This window comes from Vitis vinifera, chromosome 9, assembly GCF_030704535.1.
Source record: "Vitis vinifera cultivar Pinot Noir 40024 chromosome 9, ASM3070453v1".
Lineage (NCBI taxonomy): Eukaryota > Viridiplantae > Streptophyta > Magnoliopsida > Vitales > Vitaceae > Vitis > Vitis vinifera.
This window is the reverse complement of record NC_081813.1, coordinates 6,313,307-6,332,873: the sequence shown is the minus strand read 5'-3', so window position 1 is coordinate 6,332,873 and position 19,567 is coordinate 6,313,307. Positions and strand designations below refer to the sequence as shown.

Genomic DNA, 19,567 nt, shown 5'->3' with positions numbered 1-19,567 from the left:
CTAAGTGTTAGAAAAGAAAGGAATTGAAAAAGATAGGTTTTCGGGGCCAAATGGCTGAACCGGTCGAGGCTCTGGCCAATCGGCTCAATAGGTTGCGGAATCGGTCAACCGGTTGCCTTTGTCCGGTTGAGGTCAGGTCGAGGAGTGCCTAAAACACTCTCTCTCTTCTAGTAACTTCCTTTTCTTGATTGAGGTTCACCTCTTCCCAGTCGAGGTTCGATCGAGGTCCGATCGAGGCAATGATAACCTACCAAAGCATTAAATGCTCCAACTGCTAATGAACCGGTCGACCCCTAGCTCGACCAATCAAGGCTGTCTTTTGCTGTTTTTGGCTCCCGAGTTTAGAAACCTATAAATTGAGAGCTCCACTTCATTTATTAAATAGAGAACACTTGCAATCAATTGTCTACCTACATGTTATTGGCCTAAAAACTCTCATTTCTTTCTTAGTGCATTAAATCATCACTTGCATATCCTTTAGTACACCCTTGTGAGTCATCCTAATTTTGTTTTGTATTTGAGCTATCTTTAAGCTAAGTTGAAGGATTCATTCTTGTAAAAATTGAGTGTTAAAGCTTTCAAGAGGTTTGAATCTTAAAAAGATTGTATAAGAGCCCATTGGAGCCGGAATCCAAGTGTAAGAAGATTGGAAGGTTAGTTGAAGCTTCAAGTTAATGGAACCCTCACTCGGTTAAGAGATTGAGGAGAGTGGATGTAGGCAAGGAAGTGTCGTACCACTATAAAACCCGAGTTTGGATTCTCTAACTCTATCTCTTTATTTTTGTTTATATTGTGCTTGAACTTGTTGTGTTGGAAAAGTTTTTAAAAAACCCAATTCACCCCCCCTTTTGAGTGTTTTTCTTGATTAAGCATAGCCTTTATTTTCTCAAGTTCGAAAATATTTCAAGTTTTAAATAGACTTTTATATTAAGAAACATCGTACAATTATTCTTAAAAATTATTTCTTTTAAACAGTATAAGTCATGGTAAGATTCAGTGGCCTTTGGCTTCCATGCATTGTAAAAATTTCTTTACATGGACTTGATCATCAGTAAAGATAAGATTCAACAACCTTAGCTTCACTGTACTCTGAAATTTTCTTCAAATTACATAGACCTTCCCCAGTTACACCAGCTATGATCAACAATAATTCAACTTTGAATAAGCGAGAGTTCTTTTAAATATCTTTCTGACTCGAATTCATAATAAAATTAATCAAAATGTGAATATATATATATATATATTGTAATGACTCGCTCCCAACCGTATAGATCTAAAAGAGCCCTCACAGTTTTAAAACTCGTCTACAGAGTTAAGAAGAGTCCATAGACACAACGTTCTTGTTGTGTTCCATGGGATTACAAGGTCAAATAGACAAACACCCTCTACGGGGCCAAACAAACCCCCACACCGAGATCGAAGATCGGCTCTGATACCATTTGTAATGGTTCACTCCTAACCGTGTAGATATTATCCATTTTGGACCCAACGGGGCCCTCGCGACCCTCACGGTTTTAAAACGCGTCTACAGGATTAAAAAGAGTCCATAGACATAACGTCCTCGTTGTGTCCCATGGGATTATAGGACCAAACAAACAAACAAACCCCTACACCTAGATCGGAGATCGACTCTGATACCATTTGTAATGGTCCACTCCCAACCGTGTTGGTATTGTCCGTTTTGGACTCAATAGGGTCCTCACAGCCTTAAAACGCGTCTACTTGATTAAGAAGAGTCTCTACATATATAACGCTAGAAACTTTCTTCCTCATCCGATGTGGGACATCACAAATGCCCCCCTATCCAATGTGGGACATCACAAAAAAAGAAGATAAAATTTTGAAAGCAATTTTCTGTTCTCAATGACAATATACCAAATAATTTTATGTTTTTTAAAACATAAAATATGGTGTTTTTAGGAAAAAAAAATTTAAAATTTTTTTTGTTGTTTTCATTTGTTTTTTGAGGATCATTTTAAAAACAAATTGTTTTTAAAAATATAAAGAATGATTAAAATAAAATATTATATATGAAAATTATTTTTAAAACATATAGAAAAACATGGAAAATATGTCAAAAATATTTTAGATATTTAAACATACATATGTTTACAAAACATAAATAGCTCAAAAAATGTTTTTTATAATTATTTTTTAAAACTATTCTCTAATGTTTTGTAGAATAAAATTTTGTTTGAAAATCTAAAATATTTTTAACTTATTTTTAATATATTTTAAAAGCAAATTTTATATGTAGTACTTTATTTTTAATTATTCTACACGTTTGTATAATTATTTTCTAAAACAGTCCTTAAGAAATAAGTGAAAACAATATAAAACAAATAATAAATATTTTATGAAAACACTTTATTTTATGTTTTTAAGAATAGAAAACAGAAAATAATTTTTAATTGTCAAATATGTTTTTTTTTTTTCCTTTTTAGAGAACAAAAAGTTGTTCTCGAACACAGTTATCAAACGGTCCTAAGTATACATAATCAAACTTTTTCTTTTTTTTCTTTTTAGAGAACAAAAAATGGTTTTTGAAAATAGTTATCAAACAGGTCTTAAGTATACATAATCAAACTTATCCACCTATTCTATAATGAATATCTCACCCATTATATTAAGCTATAGAACATTTATCACAACATATATTTTCCATTATATATGATCATATCTCCGAGTAAGCAAACCTAATTTGTAATTTCTTTTTTTATATGCAGGCTCTATGAAGTGCTGGAACCGACACTACATCCACAACACTAGAATGGGCAATGTCACTTTCGCTGCGCAATCCATTTGTGCTTTCTTAAAGTCTGGGAGGAGCCAAGAAAATTCAATCCAGAGAGGTTTGAAGGCTTGGAATGGGAGAAACACGGGCTCAAGCTTATGCCATTTGGATCAGGGAGGAGGGGGTGCCCTGGGGAGGTTTTAGTCATTAGGATGCTTGGATTGGGATTGGGGTCATTGATTCAGTGCTTTGATTGGGAGATGGTTGGTGGGGGATGGTGGACATGAGTGAAGGGACTGGACTCACTTTGCCTAGGGCTCATCCCTTGTTGGTTAAGTGTAGCACTCGTCCAGCCTTGGTGAACCTTCTTTCACAAATTTAAATCAATTAGGTTCATATGTTATGATCATAGTATGCATATGATGGTATTGTTATTGAAATAAATGGTTTGAGGGTTTACTAGTTTAGCTTTGATTGGGAGATGGTTGGAGAAGAGACCATGACATGACCCAAGGGATTTGACTCACTTTGCCAAGACTCCACTCTGTGGCTAATTGTATGCCTTGTCTGACCTTGATGAATTTAATAAATTTGAATGTATTGAGTCTGTATTGCTATAATTTGCGTGTTTGATGCAAGAGGTTTAAGTGGTTTCCACAGCAATTTATATTCTAGAACAACTTGGAATAAAATTTTAAATATTTCTTTCTTTGATTTTTTAAACCTGAGATTGCACGATTCTCTAGAATCCTCTAAGGTTGTGACTAGGACGGGTTGAATGGGGTTTACAACTAACCCAAACTTAACCCAAATTAAGAAACATTGGACTCGAAGAATCGATAGGATTCCCTGCTTCTTACATTCCATTACCAAGTCATACTCATGATCACCTAAGGTAGCATTAGGAGATGAAGGTACTGGTCTATGTATACTCCAAACGGTACCTCTCTGGCCGCCCTGGCCTCTCCTCTATGGATGAAGATGAAGTCCCAACGTTCTCCATAGAAAGTAAACAAAAACCCTAGGCATTAAGGACAAGGAATGGAATCACCTAAACAATTGACAACAATAAAACCCTAAAATCTATTGGGCTTCTATAGTAGGCTACAACCCCATCAAACAAAACATATCTAAATGAGGACCAAATAAATACATACTAAATAATATGGAACTGGAAAGAAGGAAAGATCAAAGAGTTAAGTAGAAGTAGCCAAAAGAAAAGTAGGCCTAACACCTGAACAAAGGACAAATAGAGGAGAATCCCAACAATCAAGAGAAAGAAAAGCTCTCTACAGCTGGAAAAGAAAAAAAATTCTAAGGTACTAATGGTAACAAAAGTGTGACTCGATATATATCACTCACTTTTTAACATTGAAACAATGCAATGATGGCACCAATCCTAATAGTTGTGAAACTTGGCAACTTAAAGCCTAAAGCATCATAATCCTCTACTTGTGTGATGAAGCCTTGTTATTTGAATCTCATTCTTAATCATATAGATATTATCCATTTTAAATTAAAGGGTCCTAACAACTTTAAAATATATTTATATTATTAATAAAAACTCATATATATATATATATATATATATATAGTGTTTGAAACTCTTTTTACTATCTGAAATGAGGTATCACAACCCACTTCATCTAGTAATACGCAAATCTCAATAACATAGAACTCCTCAATATAGAATTCCTTCATTCTCATTCTTATTTGTAATTCCTTGCAAATAAGCTTCATTTGACGATCATCTAAAACTTGAATTTTGCATCCATTCTAGTGGATTCTCTAGGGTTCAACTTTGGAAGTTTGGTAAGCATAGGTATCAATGAAAGGAAAACTTTCTTAGAGAAGACTAAATCATCAAAATGTCTTTCTTAGAAAATACCTCTTCTAGGATTTATTTTGTTTTAGTGATGGTTTTATTTAAGCTTCTTTGCGAAGACTTAAGATAATTCTCTAATATTTGAACAATTACATAAAGCCCTAAGGGCATCTATTACTTGTTGCTAAGTCCAATTCCAAATTCAATTACAAAATGAAGCCTCTCATTGGAAATTCCACATCATCTCTATCCCAACAACTCAAATGGGCCAAGCCCTGCTCATGATTATTGCAATATTATCTTATATCCTTGTCTCTTTTGTTTTTAAATATAGAGAAGTAAACTTCCACATAAGATATAAAATCCGTTCCTAATTTTTTTCAGTCCCTAAATTCTAAAAGCAAAGAATTCAATCAATATAATTTGAAATAAAAAGCAATTTTTTTCATTCAAATTATTACTTGAACAAAGCAAGTGTCTCATTGATGTTAAAAGTTTTGGAACAACTAACTTGAATTTACTTATCATACAAGTAAACTAGTGGAACAATCAGTCACAAAATTTCCTACTTCATCATCTTTTTAAGTACTTCGAATCTACCGTTCAAATTAAGTCTCCGTTTGATTATACTTTTTAAAACTTATTTTTTTAAATTGTTTTTAAGTTAAAAAATAAAAAATAAATTTTAAAAATAAGTTTAAAAAAACATAGTCAAGTAGATTCATGTTTTTCTTTTGATTTTAAAAATTGGTAAAAATAACTTTTATTGACTCTTTAAAATTTGTTCTTTATTTCATTTTATTTTTAAAAATTATTTTTAAAAAACAACCCTTTTAGAAAAATTTAAAAACACTTAAGTTTTTAAAAGCTAAAAATTATTTTTAAATCAATGATAAAACAAACTCTAAAATATTTGAAAAGTGACATATGTGGCTTCCTCGATCTTTCACTTACACCTCCGACATGCACTGACAGTGACTTCCTCCACCAAGTGCATGTATTCAAGTTTGATTTCCCTTCTGTTCAAGCTTAAAGAATATATTTTTTTTTTGAATAAAATATATCAAATTCACGTGCATTTATTGTATGCCTTGGTGGATTTCCTACGGTGTAAGATGTAGTGCATATTGAGTAGGACCTGCATGTTAAAAAGAAAGGCATTGTAAGCGCGCAAAACAATACTAGTTTAGAGATGTCTCAATTATAAGGGGCATGGGAGGATGACATCAATTTCTTATATCTTTTACATGTGATCTCTAGCAAGAGTGGTTATTATTTTATAATTTTTTTATAGTAAATAATAAAATTTTTTGCTCCATCTTTTCTTTTCAAAGACTTGTAAAAGTGAAATCATGTTGTGTGTGGCTAGTTGTATTTTTTGCTCCAAATAAATAAAAGTGGAGAAGTAGTTTTTGAGTGTTTTATAATTATCTAAAAATTATCATGATAAAAAAATAGAATTTCTCTCTCGAAAAGATCTAAGAAAGAATACGTTTTCTTTCTCTTTCCCTAAAATCTGAAAAGATATAATTTTTCTTTCCGAAAAAATAAAAATCCTCTCTCTTGAAGCATTTTTTTTCTATATTTTCTTTATAAAAATGAAGGTCAAGACATTTGTATTATGAAAATAATATGATTCTTGTATTCGTAATTTTATTTATGATTTAGAGTGAGAAAATTGGTCAGTAAAACAATCAATAGACATTTTTAGGCATCTCAAAAGATAACCCAAAAGCTTTATTTTCCATCAAAGGTTGTCTTTGATCCACGTAAATAAATATAATGTAAAAATAAAATTGAAATATCTTTTTTTTTTATTGAAAATACAATATTTATATTATTTTTTTTGGTTGTTTGGCGAAATAAAGATGGTATTGAAAAACATAATTAGAAAAAGAAAGATTGAAACGTGTTTTACACTCATACTATCTCATGAATATGTATATCCCACCTAATTGAAAGAGATCCAAATTTCATTAGTAGGGAATGGAAACATATCTAGATTCTTCTCCCATTCTATCAACATCCATACTTAGAGTTTTTAAATCTTAGCCTACCTCCAAACAAACACACCCTATATGTTTGGCACGTCATATAAAAGGTCTACATTGATAGGTAATCATTTAATTCTCCATTGAAATAAGATCGAAATTGAAAAACTTGTTCCATTTCTAAATGTTACAAGGTTGAAACCAATTTTTTATGGATGACATGTTTGAATAGAATTTTTAAGTTGCATCTTTAGGGATTAGAAAGAGTATTATTCACGGAAGAACTTATCCAAAAATTTCTCTAGTTTAATTAATTCTAAAATACTCCATAAATAAAATTCAACAAAGTATATTCTAAGAAAATTAGTTAGAGAAGCATTTAAAAACCTTAAGTTGCTAGGAATCCGAATTTCTCTATTCCCTTATCTTGAATCATATAGGTGAATGCAAAACTACCCTAACCCTCTAAATCCTATGCAATGGAAGGAAAGAAAATAATTTTTTTTTTTTTATTTTAGATCAAGAGGAAAGTTATTAGAGCACTTTATCTATGATTTGGATATTCTCAAATCATTATCGTTTGATGAAAATGAAGAACAATGAATTTGAAAGTCTTATACACTCAAAATCTTTCATCCAATGACTCGAACTACGATTTTGATACTTCAAAGTATGGGCTTTGGAAAGGAAAATATCTTTGTTCTCTTTTTTTCTATAGGTGGAAAACAAAATTATTAGGAAATTCTAACTCATAAAAAGGTATTTATAGGATTGTTCATTGGGTTTAAGTAACTTAAATCCATCAAGACTTGAATCAATTAATTGTTTTAATCCTAACTGATTAATTTTTTAGATCATGCAAAAGAAATTAGAGTAACTTTGTGACTGTAATATGTTTCCTTTTATGAAAAGATACTCGGCTAATAAACAATGGTACAATTCATATGTAGAACCATAATATGTGGGCTTATCCATTGATTTTACATCTATAAAAATGCGTTTAGCAGTGATTTTAGAAAACATTTCTATATTTTCTAATATTTCAAAAATTTTCATCTTTCAAATATTAAAAAAAAAAAAACTAAAAACATTTTTCAAAATTATTATCAATTGACTCTAAATTTCATTGGACTAGAAATGATACTTCTAATATTAATAGGTCAATTGTTTCACCTTTCTATCTTCCAAAAAAAGTTACGTGCATAATAGTTATGTGCAAATATCTTTCGTATTTAGCTCTAGAACATAGTATATCTTACACATTTTAATAATTATATTTTAATTATTCCAAATACATATTTTTCTTAAAACGGAAGATAACTTGTCTTGTTTTTGTAGGGGTCACACTACACATGGCATTATTTTATTGATAAAAATTTATGTCATATGTCAACTTTTAATTAGTCACAATTTGATTTTTTTTTTTTGGTTGATTCATAATTATCTTAATTTGAATGTACAATAACTTATAAATTTTTTTTTTTTTTTTTTTTGGGAAATTATCCAAAAGGGTGGCCTAGGAAAATAAGAACACTAATGCCTATTCACCTTTAGTTTTTTATTATACATTTTGAAATAATAAAATAATATTTAAAATTTCTTTTTTTATTATGTTATAATTTAGTAAAAAATCCAAAATATAATTAAGGCTTTTTAATGTTGTAATTGTTTTTTATCCTTAATTTTATTTGGAAACTTACGACAAACTAAATTGATCTCTAACAATCCTTTTTCTTAATAATCCCTCGATAACCTATTTTTAAAGCATCTAGCCAATAATGATCAAGGTTTTAAGATTAAGTATATTATTAAGTTATTTTACTAAATATACTTGATTTAAATTAATTTATTAAGTGATTTTAAGTTATTAAATTGGTTTATCAAATACCCACTTAATATATTTTTAATAATCACTTAAAAAAATTTTAAAATTTGAGATAATAATTTTTTTTAGTTAATACCTTAAGGGAGGTAGTTGAAATTAATCCTTTTTCAAAATGAATAATACTTTATATGAAGGTAAGGTGAGTATTAATAAAATACCAGGGATAAATAGCAATTTATCACGAGATTTTGGTGAAAATAAAGAGTGGAAGGAACGAGTTGAGCGGAAGGAACGAGTTGAGCGGAAGGAGCGAGTCAAGCGAAAGCGACTAGCCGAGAGCCTTCTAGAGAGTTCACTTATCGGTGACGTGTACAAATTGCTCATTATATTTTCATGCCTATCCTTTGTTTTTTCCTGACATTTTATTTTTGGTTCTAGTGTGTGTTTCTTTACGCTTTGAGGAATTTGGCTAAATATCTGTAATTGATTAATTATAATATAATATAATATAATATATATTACTACTTTCATTGATTTGAAAATTCGTTAAATATTATTTTCTTTATTTTAAATTAGAGGGAAGATGAGTGAAAATATAAAATGAAAATAATAAAAAAGACATTTAGGGGGTGTTTGGCACTGGGAACTTATAGTGGGAATAAATATCTCATTCATTACCTCCCTCGTCCTCGTTCTCATGTTTAGATAAGTTTTATGAAGATATGAATGGAATAAAAAATGATTTTAACTAAAATCAAATCTCATTTATAAGTTGGATTTTAATTTCTCACAAGTAAGAAAGAAAATATAAAATAATCTAAAATTACTATATTACCCTTAAATTTCATTCATCAAGACCCAATGTCTTTTCAACTCATAATAAAGCTATTTTTTAGTCTTATTATCTAGTAACAAAAAAAAAGAAAAAAAAAACTCTAAAAATTTACTTTTAAAAAAATGAAAATAAAAAAAAATATTTTAAACTATGTGTAAGGATATTATTGTCAAGTTATATCTTTTTCATTCTTATTCTTAATATTATCAAAAATTAAAATGAAAACAAATAATTATTCCAATCTTGAATTTTTAGGCTCATCCAAACATTAAAAATAGAATCATCAAATTCATTTCCATTTATCAAAAAATAAGTATGGAAATAAAATATTCATTTTCATTTTTTATTCCTATATACCAAACACTCCCTTAATGAAATTTCAACTATGAGAGTTAGATGTATTTAGCCAAAACTTTAGGGGAGGTCAATGAAACTAAGCCTTTCCGGAAATTGTAAAATTTGACCTAAAATAATTAACTAGGAAGGGCAAATAGTATGAGTGAGGCACCAAAAAAGACATTAAAAGTGAAACAGTCAGATACCAAAAAAACATAATATCCTAAAATAATATGTTAGTTAAATTAATTTTTTCTGAATTTTAATATTTGTGTAACTTTTTCGTGTATCAAAACCACATTGGGACTTTTCTCAATAGTACAGTAGTTTAAAAAAGTTATGCTTAAATTATTGTAGTAGTAGAAGTTATTACAAATATATGGTAGTTTTTGCCACATAGGAGAGAGGAGAGAGGAGAGAGGGTGAGAGAGGAGAGAGGAGAGAGGGTGAGAGAGAGGAGAGAGGAGATAGGAGATAGGGTGACCGGATATTAAAAAAGGGAACTCGTCTCTTGAAGAGACGAGTTCCATGAAAAAAAATATATATTTTTTTTTTAAAAAAATTCCCATTTACTTAAGGGAACTCGTCTCTTCAAGAGATGAGTTCCATGAAAAAAGACAAGGGAAAGACGAGTTCCCAGGGAAAAAAATATTTTTTTTATTTAAAAAAAATCCCAAATTAAATAAAAAAAAATTTTCCTAAAAAGGGAACTCGTCTCTTTGGGAAATTTTTTTTTTTTTAAATATATTTTTTATTTAAAAAAAATCCCAAATTAAAAAAAAAAAAAAATTCTTAAAGGGAACTCGTCTCTTCAAGAGACGAGTTCCCATGTAAAAAAAAATATATTTTTTAAAAAAATATATATATTAAAAAAAAAAATTTCCTAAAGGAAACTCGTCTCTTCAAGAGACGAGTTTCATGGGAAAAAATTTATTATTATTTTTTAAATATATTTTTTGTTTAAAAAAAAATCCCAAAAAAAAAAATTTCCTAAAGGAACTCGTCTCTTGAAGAGACGAGTTTCGGAAAAACAATATTTTTTTTTTAAATATATTTTTTATTTAAAAAAAATCCCAAATTAAAAAAAAAAGAAAAAAAACAATTTTTTTTTTTAAATATAATTTTTTTACATGGGAACTCGTCTCTTGAAGAGACGAGTTCCCTTTAGGAATTGTTTTTTTTTTTTTTTTTTTTTTTTTTTTTTTTTTTTTTTAATTATTATTATTATATATATATTTAAAAAAAAAAAAATTACATGGGAACTCGTCTCTTGAAGAGACGAGTTCCCTTTGGAATTGGTTTTTTTTTTTTTTTTTTTTTTTTAAATTTGGGATTTTTTTAAATAAAAAATATATTTAAAAAAAAAAAAATTTCCTGGGAACTCGTCTTAAAGGGAAATTTTTTTTTTAAAATATATATATTTTAAAAAAAAATATTTTTTTTTTTACATGGGAATTTGTCTGACGAGTTACCTTGAGGAATTGATTTTTTTTTTTTTAATATATATATTTTTAAAAAAAAATATTTTTTTTACATGGGAACTCGTCTCTTGAAGAGACGAGTTCCCATGTAAAAAAAAAAAAAAATTTAAATATATATATATTAAATAAAAATATTTTTTTTAAAATATATTTTTTATTTTAAAAAAATCTCAAATTTAAAAAAAAAAAAAAACAATTCCAAAGGGAACTTGTCTCTTGAAGAGACGAGTTCCCATGTAAAAAAAATATTTTTTGAGTTCCCATGTAAAAAAAATATTTTTTTTTTAAAATATATATATTAAAAAAAAAAAAATCAATTCCTCAAGGTAACTCGTCAGACAAATTCCCATGTAAAAAAAATATATTTTTTTTAAAATATATATATTTAAAAAAAAAAATTTCCCTTTAAGACGAGTTCCCAGGAATTTTTTTTTTTTTTAATATATTTTTTATTTAAAAAAATCCCAAATTAAAAAAAAAAAAAAAAAAAAAAACCAATTCCAAAGGGAACTCGTCTCTTCAAGAGACGAGTTCCCATGTAAAAATTTTTTTTTTTTTAAATATATATATAATAATAATAATTAAAAAAAAAAAAAAAAAAAAAACCAATTCCTAAAGGGAACTCGTCTCTTCAAGAGACGAGTTCCCATGTAAAAAAATTATATTTTAAAAAAAAAAAATTGTTTTTTTTCTTTTTTTTTTAATTTGGGATTTTTTTTAAATAAAAAATATATTTTAAAAAAAAATATTGTTTTTCCTATGGGAACTCGTCTCTTCAAGAGACGAGTTCCCTTTAGGAAATTTTTTTTTTTTGGGATTTTTTTTTAAACAAAAAATATATTTAAAAAAAAATAATAATTTTTTTCCCATGAAACTCGTCTCTTGAAGAGACGAGTTTCCTTTAGGAATTTTTTTTTTTTAATATATATATTTTTTAAAAAAATATATTTTTTTTTACATGGGAACTCGTCTCTTGAAGAGACGAGTTCCCTTTAAGAATTTTTTTTTTTTTTAATTTGGGATTTTTTTTAAATAAAAAATATATTTAAAAAAAAAAAATTTCCCAAAGAGACGAGTTCCCTTTAGGAAATTTTTTTTTTATTTAATTTGGGATTTTTTTTAAATAAAAAAAAATATTTTTTTCCCTGGGAACTTGTCTTTCCCTTGTCTTTTTTCATGGAACTTCCCTTGAGTAAATGGGAATTTTTTTAAAAAAATATATATATTTTTTTTCATGGAACTCGTCTCTTCAAGAGACGAGTTCCCTTTTTTAATATCCGTTCACCCTATCTCCTATCTCCTATCTCCTCTCTCCTCTCTCTCACCCTCTCTCCTCTCTCCTCTCTCACCCTCTCTCCTCTCTCCTCTCTCCTATGTGGCAAAAACTACCATATATTTGTAATAACTTCTTCTACTACAATAATTTAAGCATAACTTTTTTAAACTACTGTACTATTGAGAAAAGTCCAACCACATTGACCAAAAAATTTACTAACCGTGACCGCGATGTATAGTCACCAAACGTAACGGGCCAGAAGTATTTCGAGAATGTGACACGCATGCAGCCCACGTGGCAGCTGAAAGAGGCCGGTGCAATTTTCTATAAATGCCAACGTCCCCCACGTCGGTGCCGTGAGCTCCTCTGTTTCTCTTGTCATCGCTCTTTCCTTGCGGTCATCTGAAATTCTACATTCTGGGGTGATTGGTTTCTCAAATTTTTAAGTGTTTTGGTGGTTGAATTTTCTCGGGAAAATGAAGGAAATTGTGGGAAATCCTCTGCATCTTACTTCCTTGAATCACATTTCGCTTGTATGTAGTTCAGTTGAGGAGTCCATCAATTTCTACCAGAATGTTCTTGGGTTCGTGCCGATCAGGAGGCCTGACTCCTTCGATTTTAATGGAGCATGGTAATTTCCTTGAAACCACTTGGGAAATCTGAGTTCAATGGAGAATCCAAGACCCATATATATGGAATATTAATTAGGGCATTAAAGCACGAAAAAAAAGTAGAAAAAAAAAAAAAAAAAGCACAGATGACTGATTTTCCTTTTGCGATAAAGTTGTTTGGGTGTTGGTGCAGGCTATTCAGCTATGGAATAGGAATACACCTGCTGCAGTCAGATAACCCAGAAAAAATGCCTAAGAAAAAGGAGATTAATCCCAAGGACAATCACATTTCTTTTCAGGTGGTTTCTGTTCCTCGTTCCGTTTTTCTATTTTAAATTTACTTATTTTATATTTTATGTTAATTCGAGAAACACGTGGCCATGTAATCACGTGCCTTCCCCATAGTTTTTTTTTTTTTTTTTTTAATTTTTTTAAAAAAATGGAAAAAGAGGCTGAGAATAATCGGAAAATTGAAATGACGAAAATGGCAGTGTGAGAGCATGGGTGCAGTGGAGAAGAAGCTGAAGGAAATGGGAATGGAGTACACGCGGCAGAAGGTGGTGGAAGGAGGAATCGAGGTAGATCAGCTGTTCTTCCACGACCCAGATGGTTTCATGGTCGAGATCTGCAACTGCGACAACCTCCCTGTCATCCCACTCGCCGGTCAGATGGTCCGAACCTGCTCCAGACTCAATCTCCAGATGCAGCAGCAGCAGCCCATGCCGGTGGTGAAGCTCTAAAACCCACCACCCACTGCCTACACTCTCCTCTCATCATCAAAGATAATGTCAGAAACTTTATCCTTTTGATTGTCTGTAATCTTTCCTAGTAAGCTCTAGGCTTTAATGGAGGAGAGGCTCTTGCTAAAATGGAATCCAAAAGATACGTGCCTCATTTGAATGCTGAGTACTGTGGGCCATTGCCTCTAATATACTAATCTTAGCATTTTTTTTCTATGACCATGCTTTCCTTAATTAAAAATAAGATCATATATTATCAATTAGATAAAACATGACAGCATTTAAAAAATAAAAATAAAATGGTACTTGGGACATGTTTGGTTGTTTGATAAACGATAAGAAAAGTGGGTTATCCCTAGTTTATTTTTATCTATTTAAAAATATTTTAAAATACATGTATTTTTAATTTTTTTCACATAATTAGTTTTAAAAATAATGTTACTTGATTTAATATTTTTGTTCTCTCTTTAGAAACATATATCAAATATTGGATGATAATATTTAAACATTAATTATAATTAAAACAAAAAATTTTAAAATAAAATATTAACTCCTATTATATATTTTTAATTAAAATATATTTTTATATTTTTAACTTTTTTATTACTTATAAATCTTATAAAAAAATTTCATAGATTTGTATCACATATTATATAATAAAAAATTATAATACATTTATTTATAAAACATTTTTAATATATTTATTTATTAAATATTTTTATTAACTTAAAATGATAAATTAATTTTTTTTATATTATGTTAAAAAATAATTATATGATTTATGAAAAATGACATATATTTTGAAATATTTTTAAACTGATAAAAGATAAAATTGATTTATAAAAATTAGGATTTTTTTAATGATGCAAAACCTGCTTTTCACTATGTTTTATTTTATTTTTTTTTCAAAATTGATACGAATTGTTTTTGTTTTATGTTTTTTTTTTATTTTATTTTACTTTATTTTTGCCTAAAATTGGATTTTTCAAAGTTTACTCTTCTCAAGATGGCAAAAGACTCCTATAGAATTTTAAGAAATAGAAAATATCCTTTTCATAAAATATGCATGATTAAAATTTCTTATTTTTATTTTTCAAAACCAAAAGGAAAAAATTATAACAAAAAATTAATGATATTTTTATTTTAAAAAATAAAGCAGAAGTTTATGTGATTACAAAAAGAAAAATATATTTTTGTATAAAATATTCTATTTTAATGTAAATATTCTATGTTAGCTTTCAGTTATTTTTATTCCAAATTGAACATATTTCTCTTTTAATAGATTCAGTTAAGGGCTAATTATGAGAATTCGTAAATATAAATATATCGGTATTTAAATTTTATGAATTGATATATTGAAAATATTAATAGATATTTTAACAAAAATACAGATGCAAGGAGAATGATTCAAAAGTGGCCCGCATAGGCCTCATATTTTTCCTCTATATAACCAACCACTTCCCGTCTTCCCATGCAATATCGCTCTCCCTCTTCTCTTCCGTTCAACAAATATCCCTTATTCTTGGTTTGATCTTTGGGGCTTCAAAAATTCAGTTTTCTCGGGAAAATCAAGGGAGATCTGAAAATGAAGGGAGATCTGGGAAATCCTTTGCATCTTACTTCATTGAATCACATCTCGCTTGTGTGCAAATCAGTTCCCGAGTCCATTGATTTCTATCAGAATACTCTCGGATTCGTGCCTATCAGGAGGCCCGGATCGTTCGATTTTGATGGAGCCTGGTAATTTCAGGGAAACCTACTTGGAATATTTTCTTTCGAGGAAGAAAGATAGAGATTTTCGTTTTCCTTTTTAGAGAGATAAATTAAAAGAACTTTTTTTTCTTTCGATTTATTGATTAATGTTGTTTTTGGTATATAGGTTATTCAGCTATGGATTGGGAATACATCTTCTGCAGTCAGAAGATCCAGAAAACATGCCTAAGAAAACGGAAATCAATCCCAAGGATAATCATATTTCTTTTCAGGTGATTTCTGTTTGTTTGATTCTCTTTTCATTTTCCAATTTTTTTTTCTTGTGGAATCTCCATTTTCCATCAAAATCGCCATGAAGAAATTTTTTGAAGTTCTAATGAATCTTTTTTAAGGAAATGGTAAAAACTTTTCCATCCATAATCTATTATCTCATCCAAAATCCATTTACTTTAATCAGTTACCTACTGAAAAGGAAAATTTCAACATTTTTTCTAATACCTAAATTGAAATCTGAATTATTTTCAAATTCAAAATACTTTCCTTTTATCAGATCTTTTTGTTTCCTAACCAACCGATAAAAAAACCATTTTTGGGAAAATGACGAAAAGTTTTGATACCTGGCAGTGTGAGAGCATAGATGCGGTGGAGAAGAATCTCAAGGAAATGGAAATTCATTACGTGAGGAAAAAGGTGACCGAAGGCGGATTCGAAGTTGATCAGCTCTTCTTCCACGACCCAGACGGCTTCATGATTGAGATATGCAACTGTGACAACATTCCGATCGTCCCTCTGGACATCTGTTCATGCTCTCGGGTGAATCTCCAGATGATGCAGCCGCAACAGATCAAAGTGGTGCGGCCATGAATATCATCCTCGTCCTCCTTGGCGTCGTAGTCTCTTCATCATCATTAGCAGCAGATGAAAGCACGCACGCACTAGGTGAAGTCTCAAATTGCAAATAAAATAAAGTAGCAGCAGTAGGCATTAGGTATAGTGCCGTATCTAAATAAAACAGCACTGAGACTTTAGTTTGTTTTGTTTGTTTGTTGTGTGTGTGGACGCTTTTTTTCCCTTTCTTATTTTTGAAGTATTGTAATGCCAAGTTCTGGACATTCTCCTCATTGAATTCAATGGCTATGTTTGCTTTGAGATGCAGTACCTGTAAACCCTTGACCTGAGGCTTATTTTTTAAACAGGTGACAATGGGAGAACGTGGAACAGAACGAAGGAATTGAAGTACCTGCGGATGGGTACATTTTCAATTCATTCCTTCTCTCTCCATGTCACAGGAAAATTTAATTTGTCTTCAATTCCACTGCACCCTATATTTCTTGCTTTAACTTTTATACATATAGATTGGGCGGGATTGGTATGCCTTATTTCATCCAATCCCATCGTCCAATCCTCGATTGGGCGAGTTTGGTATGCCTTATTTTGTCCAATCCCATCGTCCAATCCTAGATGGGAACAGAAATAGGCTTGGGTCCAAATAGGGTGACTAATCCTGAGATAGTCCGTTGCCATCCCTATCCAGAGGCTCTACAAATTCTTTGTGAATGAAATTTGGGGATTGGAAATAAAAACAGAATATGATACAAGGTTTTAACATGGTTGAACCAAGTGAAAAGAGAAACACATACAAATGGCTACACCATGAGATCAAAACTTAACTATACTAAATGTCTCTCTTTGTCTCATTTAGTTATATAATGCTATGCATCAAAAGAAAGGCGCTTTCCAACAAGAGATTGTGAAGGTAAATATGGTACTCTTTCACCCTTGCTAATATATAATTTTCCCATTCTTGCATATCATAGATGAATATTGGGTGTTTCTGGTGTTGCTGATCCTTTAGTGTAAGTGAAGTGTTTTATAAATAATTGCATTTTGATGGAAAGTAGAATTTTAATTATTGAAGAAAATTGGCCCTTTCTCCATGCTATAAAGAGAAGCTCAGGGGCTTCTAGAAAATTGTGTTTCCAAGTCTGTACCTATGGATCAAGGTACGTACACTACCTTTATTTTTTAAGTTTGTAAAAATTATAAAGTCCTAAGATCTAGATTAACATCTATCCTTAAGTTCCATTTTGTTATAGTGTGCTTATATGCATGTATGTATGTATATTTGCTTTATTTTGTTAACCCATGACTCATCCATGGCTAAGAAAAATTAAATTCGAAAATATATATTACTGGTGAACTGGCTATAGACTGTAGTTAACAAGAATTAGTTAGTTTGTTAGTCATCAAAGTGACCAAACCTGAAAAATTCATGTGATAGCTTTTATATATAAAATATTGGGTTGCCCATGAATTGTTAATAGTTATAAATGAAAAAGACATAATGTATCATTGGTATACTAAAGTTGATTATTTAGAAGATGTTTAAAGATTGGCCAACACATACCAATTATTTCTATAAATAATAAACATTAGTAAATTATTGATATTACCCTATTAGATTTGTTTTGTATATCTTAAGATAGCAAACATGTCTGCCGAATGTGCATTTAGTTATCAAATGCAGTAGAACAAAATTTGTATTGCAATGCTTAATGTTGTGTGTTGCATTATCATCCAAAGTGGAGCTCTATGTATTTTTATTTATTTACTTTTTCTTTTGATTTATGCCTTGGATCTAATTTATGGTTTTATGTTTTAAAGTTGGCACCCAAACCATAAATTTAATATATTTTGTTGTAATTTACGGTACCTATCAATATTGTTTCTCCTCATAGGTGTTTCTTCTATTTCCTTATTTAATAACTTAAATTTCTAATACTAATGTGAACAAATCTAGTTTCATCCAACTAAGAAAGTTATTGCTATTGTTGATTGAAAGCTAGAAGTGGAGAAAGGGTCTTCCATAAGGTTTACGAAAACTCAAACACATTAAGTTTAATTTTTATGCTAGTGATTTTGTACCAAATATCAAGACTACTCTTCCTAAAATTGAAAGTGGTAAGGAATTGATAAAATTTTTCAAAAAACATTCTAAACTAATTATAAGTCTCTTGCTAAGATATATGGCCAAATTTACCAACATGAAATTTGATAGTTCACGTGGCATACATGAGCACATCCTTGAGACAACAAACCTAGCAAAAGCGCTAAGAATTCAAGGATGAAAGTGCATGAGTGTTTTCTATCACAATTCATACTCAATTCATTGCTTCCAAAATAATATCGATTACTTCAAATGAATTATCTAAGTGGAATATTAATAAATTGACTAGTATGTTTGTGCAAAAGGAGGCTGCATCAACAACGTTCTCATTTAGTTCATCATGTAAGTCATCAATGAGTCTTTTAAAGTTGAAAAGAAGGAATATAAGAATGATAAATGTTAGTTTATAAGAAACTAAAGTATCATTACAAAGATTATCAATTTTGTATGACATTGTTCAAAAGGAAAAGGATTCCTTATGATCTAAACCATAAAACCAAATGAAAACTTTGTCTTAGAGGGAAGTCAAGACAAAGTCCTACTAGAAGTGGTTAGTTTCTCACAATTTAATTTCTTTGCCAAAACCTAACATTGTTAGCTTCCCTTTTAAACTTGGGAATGAAGGTTTTCACTTGTTTAAGAGCAATGTTTCATTTTACCACCTACACAAGATTCATAGGTTGAAATATCCTTTAATCAAAATGCCCCCTACACTTTAGAAGCTAGATGTTTGATTGGTGCTAAATTCATTCCTTTAGTGAGATATGACTATTCTCATTACTTGGCAAAGTGATAATAGAGTCATAATAATAATAATAATAATAATAATATCTGCACAACTAACTTTGCAACTAAAACTAAGGTAAGTACAATCTCAACATGCAACCTTCTCCTAGAATCTATCCACCCTAATTGGTGAAATCCACCATTGTACATTCAACAATGAGAATGTGTACTTTCTTTTTTCCATAGTTAAACTAGGCACTCCCTTTCTAGTGTCCTAGAAGGGCATAAAGAAATCACTTACACCTATAAGCTTGTTTTTTTATTCATTCTCCTAAACTTTCTTAATTTGATGTTCTTCTTTTTCTTGATAGGAGAACCTGAAGAACCCTTGACTCTCATATAAACATCTTCATAATCTTTGAGAATCCTCTTAACCATCTCGAAGGAATTTGATAACTTCTCTATGATCATATAAAACTTATTGTTCATAATAGTCTTTAGGGTAGCTTATCGAAGCTAACTTGCCC

General features: G+C 29.8%; 2 protein-coding genes across 2 annotated transcripts; both read left to right on the top strand.

Annotated features, from left to right (window-relative positions):
- The first annotated feature begins 12,652 nt into the window (after positions 1-12,652).
- LOC100247488 (glyoxylase I 4) lies at positions 12,653-13,870 on the top strand. Its single transcript, XM_002270359.4, has 3 exons — positions 12,653-12,934; positions 13,108-13,213; positions 13,406-13,870. Exons 1-3 carry the CDS (start codon positions 12,780-12,782, stop codon positions 13,652-13,654), a joined length of 510 nt encoding a protein of 169 aa, XP_002270395.1. The 5' UTR covers positions 12,653-12,779; the 3' UTR covers positions 13,655-13,870.
- Positions 13,871-14,840: 970 nt separating this feature from the next.
- LOC100242353 (glyoxylase I 4) lies at positions 14,841-16,522 on the top strand. Its single transcript, XM_002270437.5, has 3 exons — positions 14,841-15,394; positions 15,534-15,639; positions 15,992-16,522. Exons 1-3 carry the CDS (start codon positions 15,240-15,242, stop codon positions 16,229-16,231), a joined length of 501 nt encoding a protein of 166 aa, XP_002270473.1. The 5' UTR covers positions 14,841-15,239; the 3' UTR covers positions 16,232-16,522.
- The last annotated feature ends 3,045 nt before the right edge of the window (positions 16,523-19,567 follow it).

Bases quoted from the DNA above. Each gene is read 5' to 3' on its own strand.
- LOC100247488 (XM_002270359.4), top strand. From the start codon at position 12,780: ATGAAGGAAATTGTGGGAAATCCTCTGCATCTTACTTCCTTGAATCAC. The intron at 12,935-13,107 runs GTAATTTCCTTG...GTGTTGGTGCAG, and splicing joins TTCGATTTTAATGGAGCATG to GCTATTCAGCTATGGAATAG. The intron at 13,214-13,405 runs GTGGTTTCTGTT...CGAAAATGGCAG, and splicing joins ACAATCACATTTCTTTTCAG to TGTGAGAGCATGGGTGCAGT.
- LOC100242353 (XM_002270437.5), top strand. From the start codon at position 15,240: ATGAAGGGAGATCTGGGAAATCCTTTGCATCTTACTTCATTGAATCAC. The intron at 15,395-15,533 runs GTAATTTCAGGG...TTTGGTATATAG, and splicing joins TTCGATTTTGATGGAGCCTG to GTTATTCAGCTATGGATTGG. The intron at 15,640-15,991 runs GTGATTTCTGTT...GATACCTGGCAG, and splicing joins ATAATCATATTTCTTTTCAG to TGTGAGAGCATAGATGCGGT.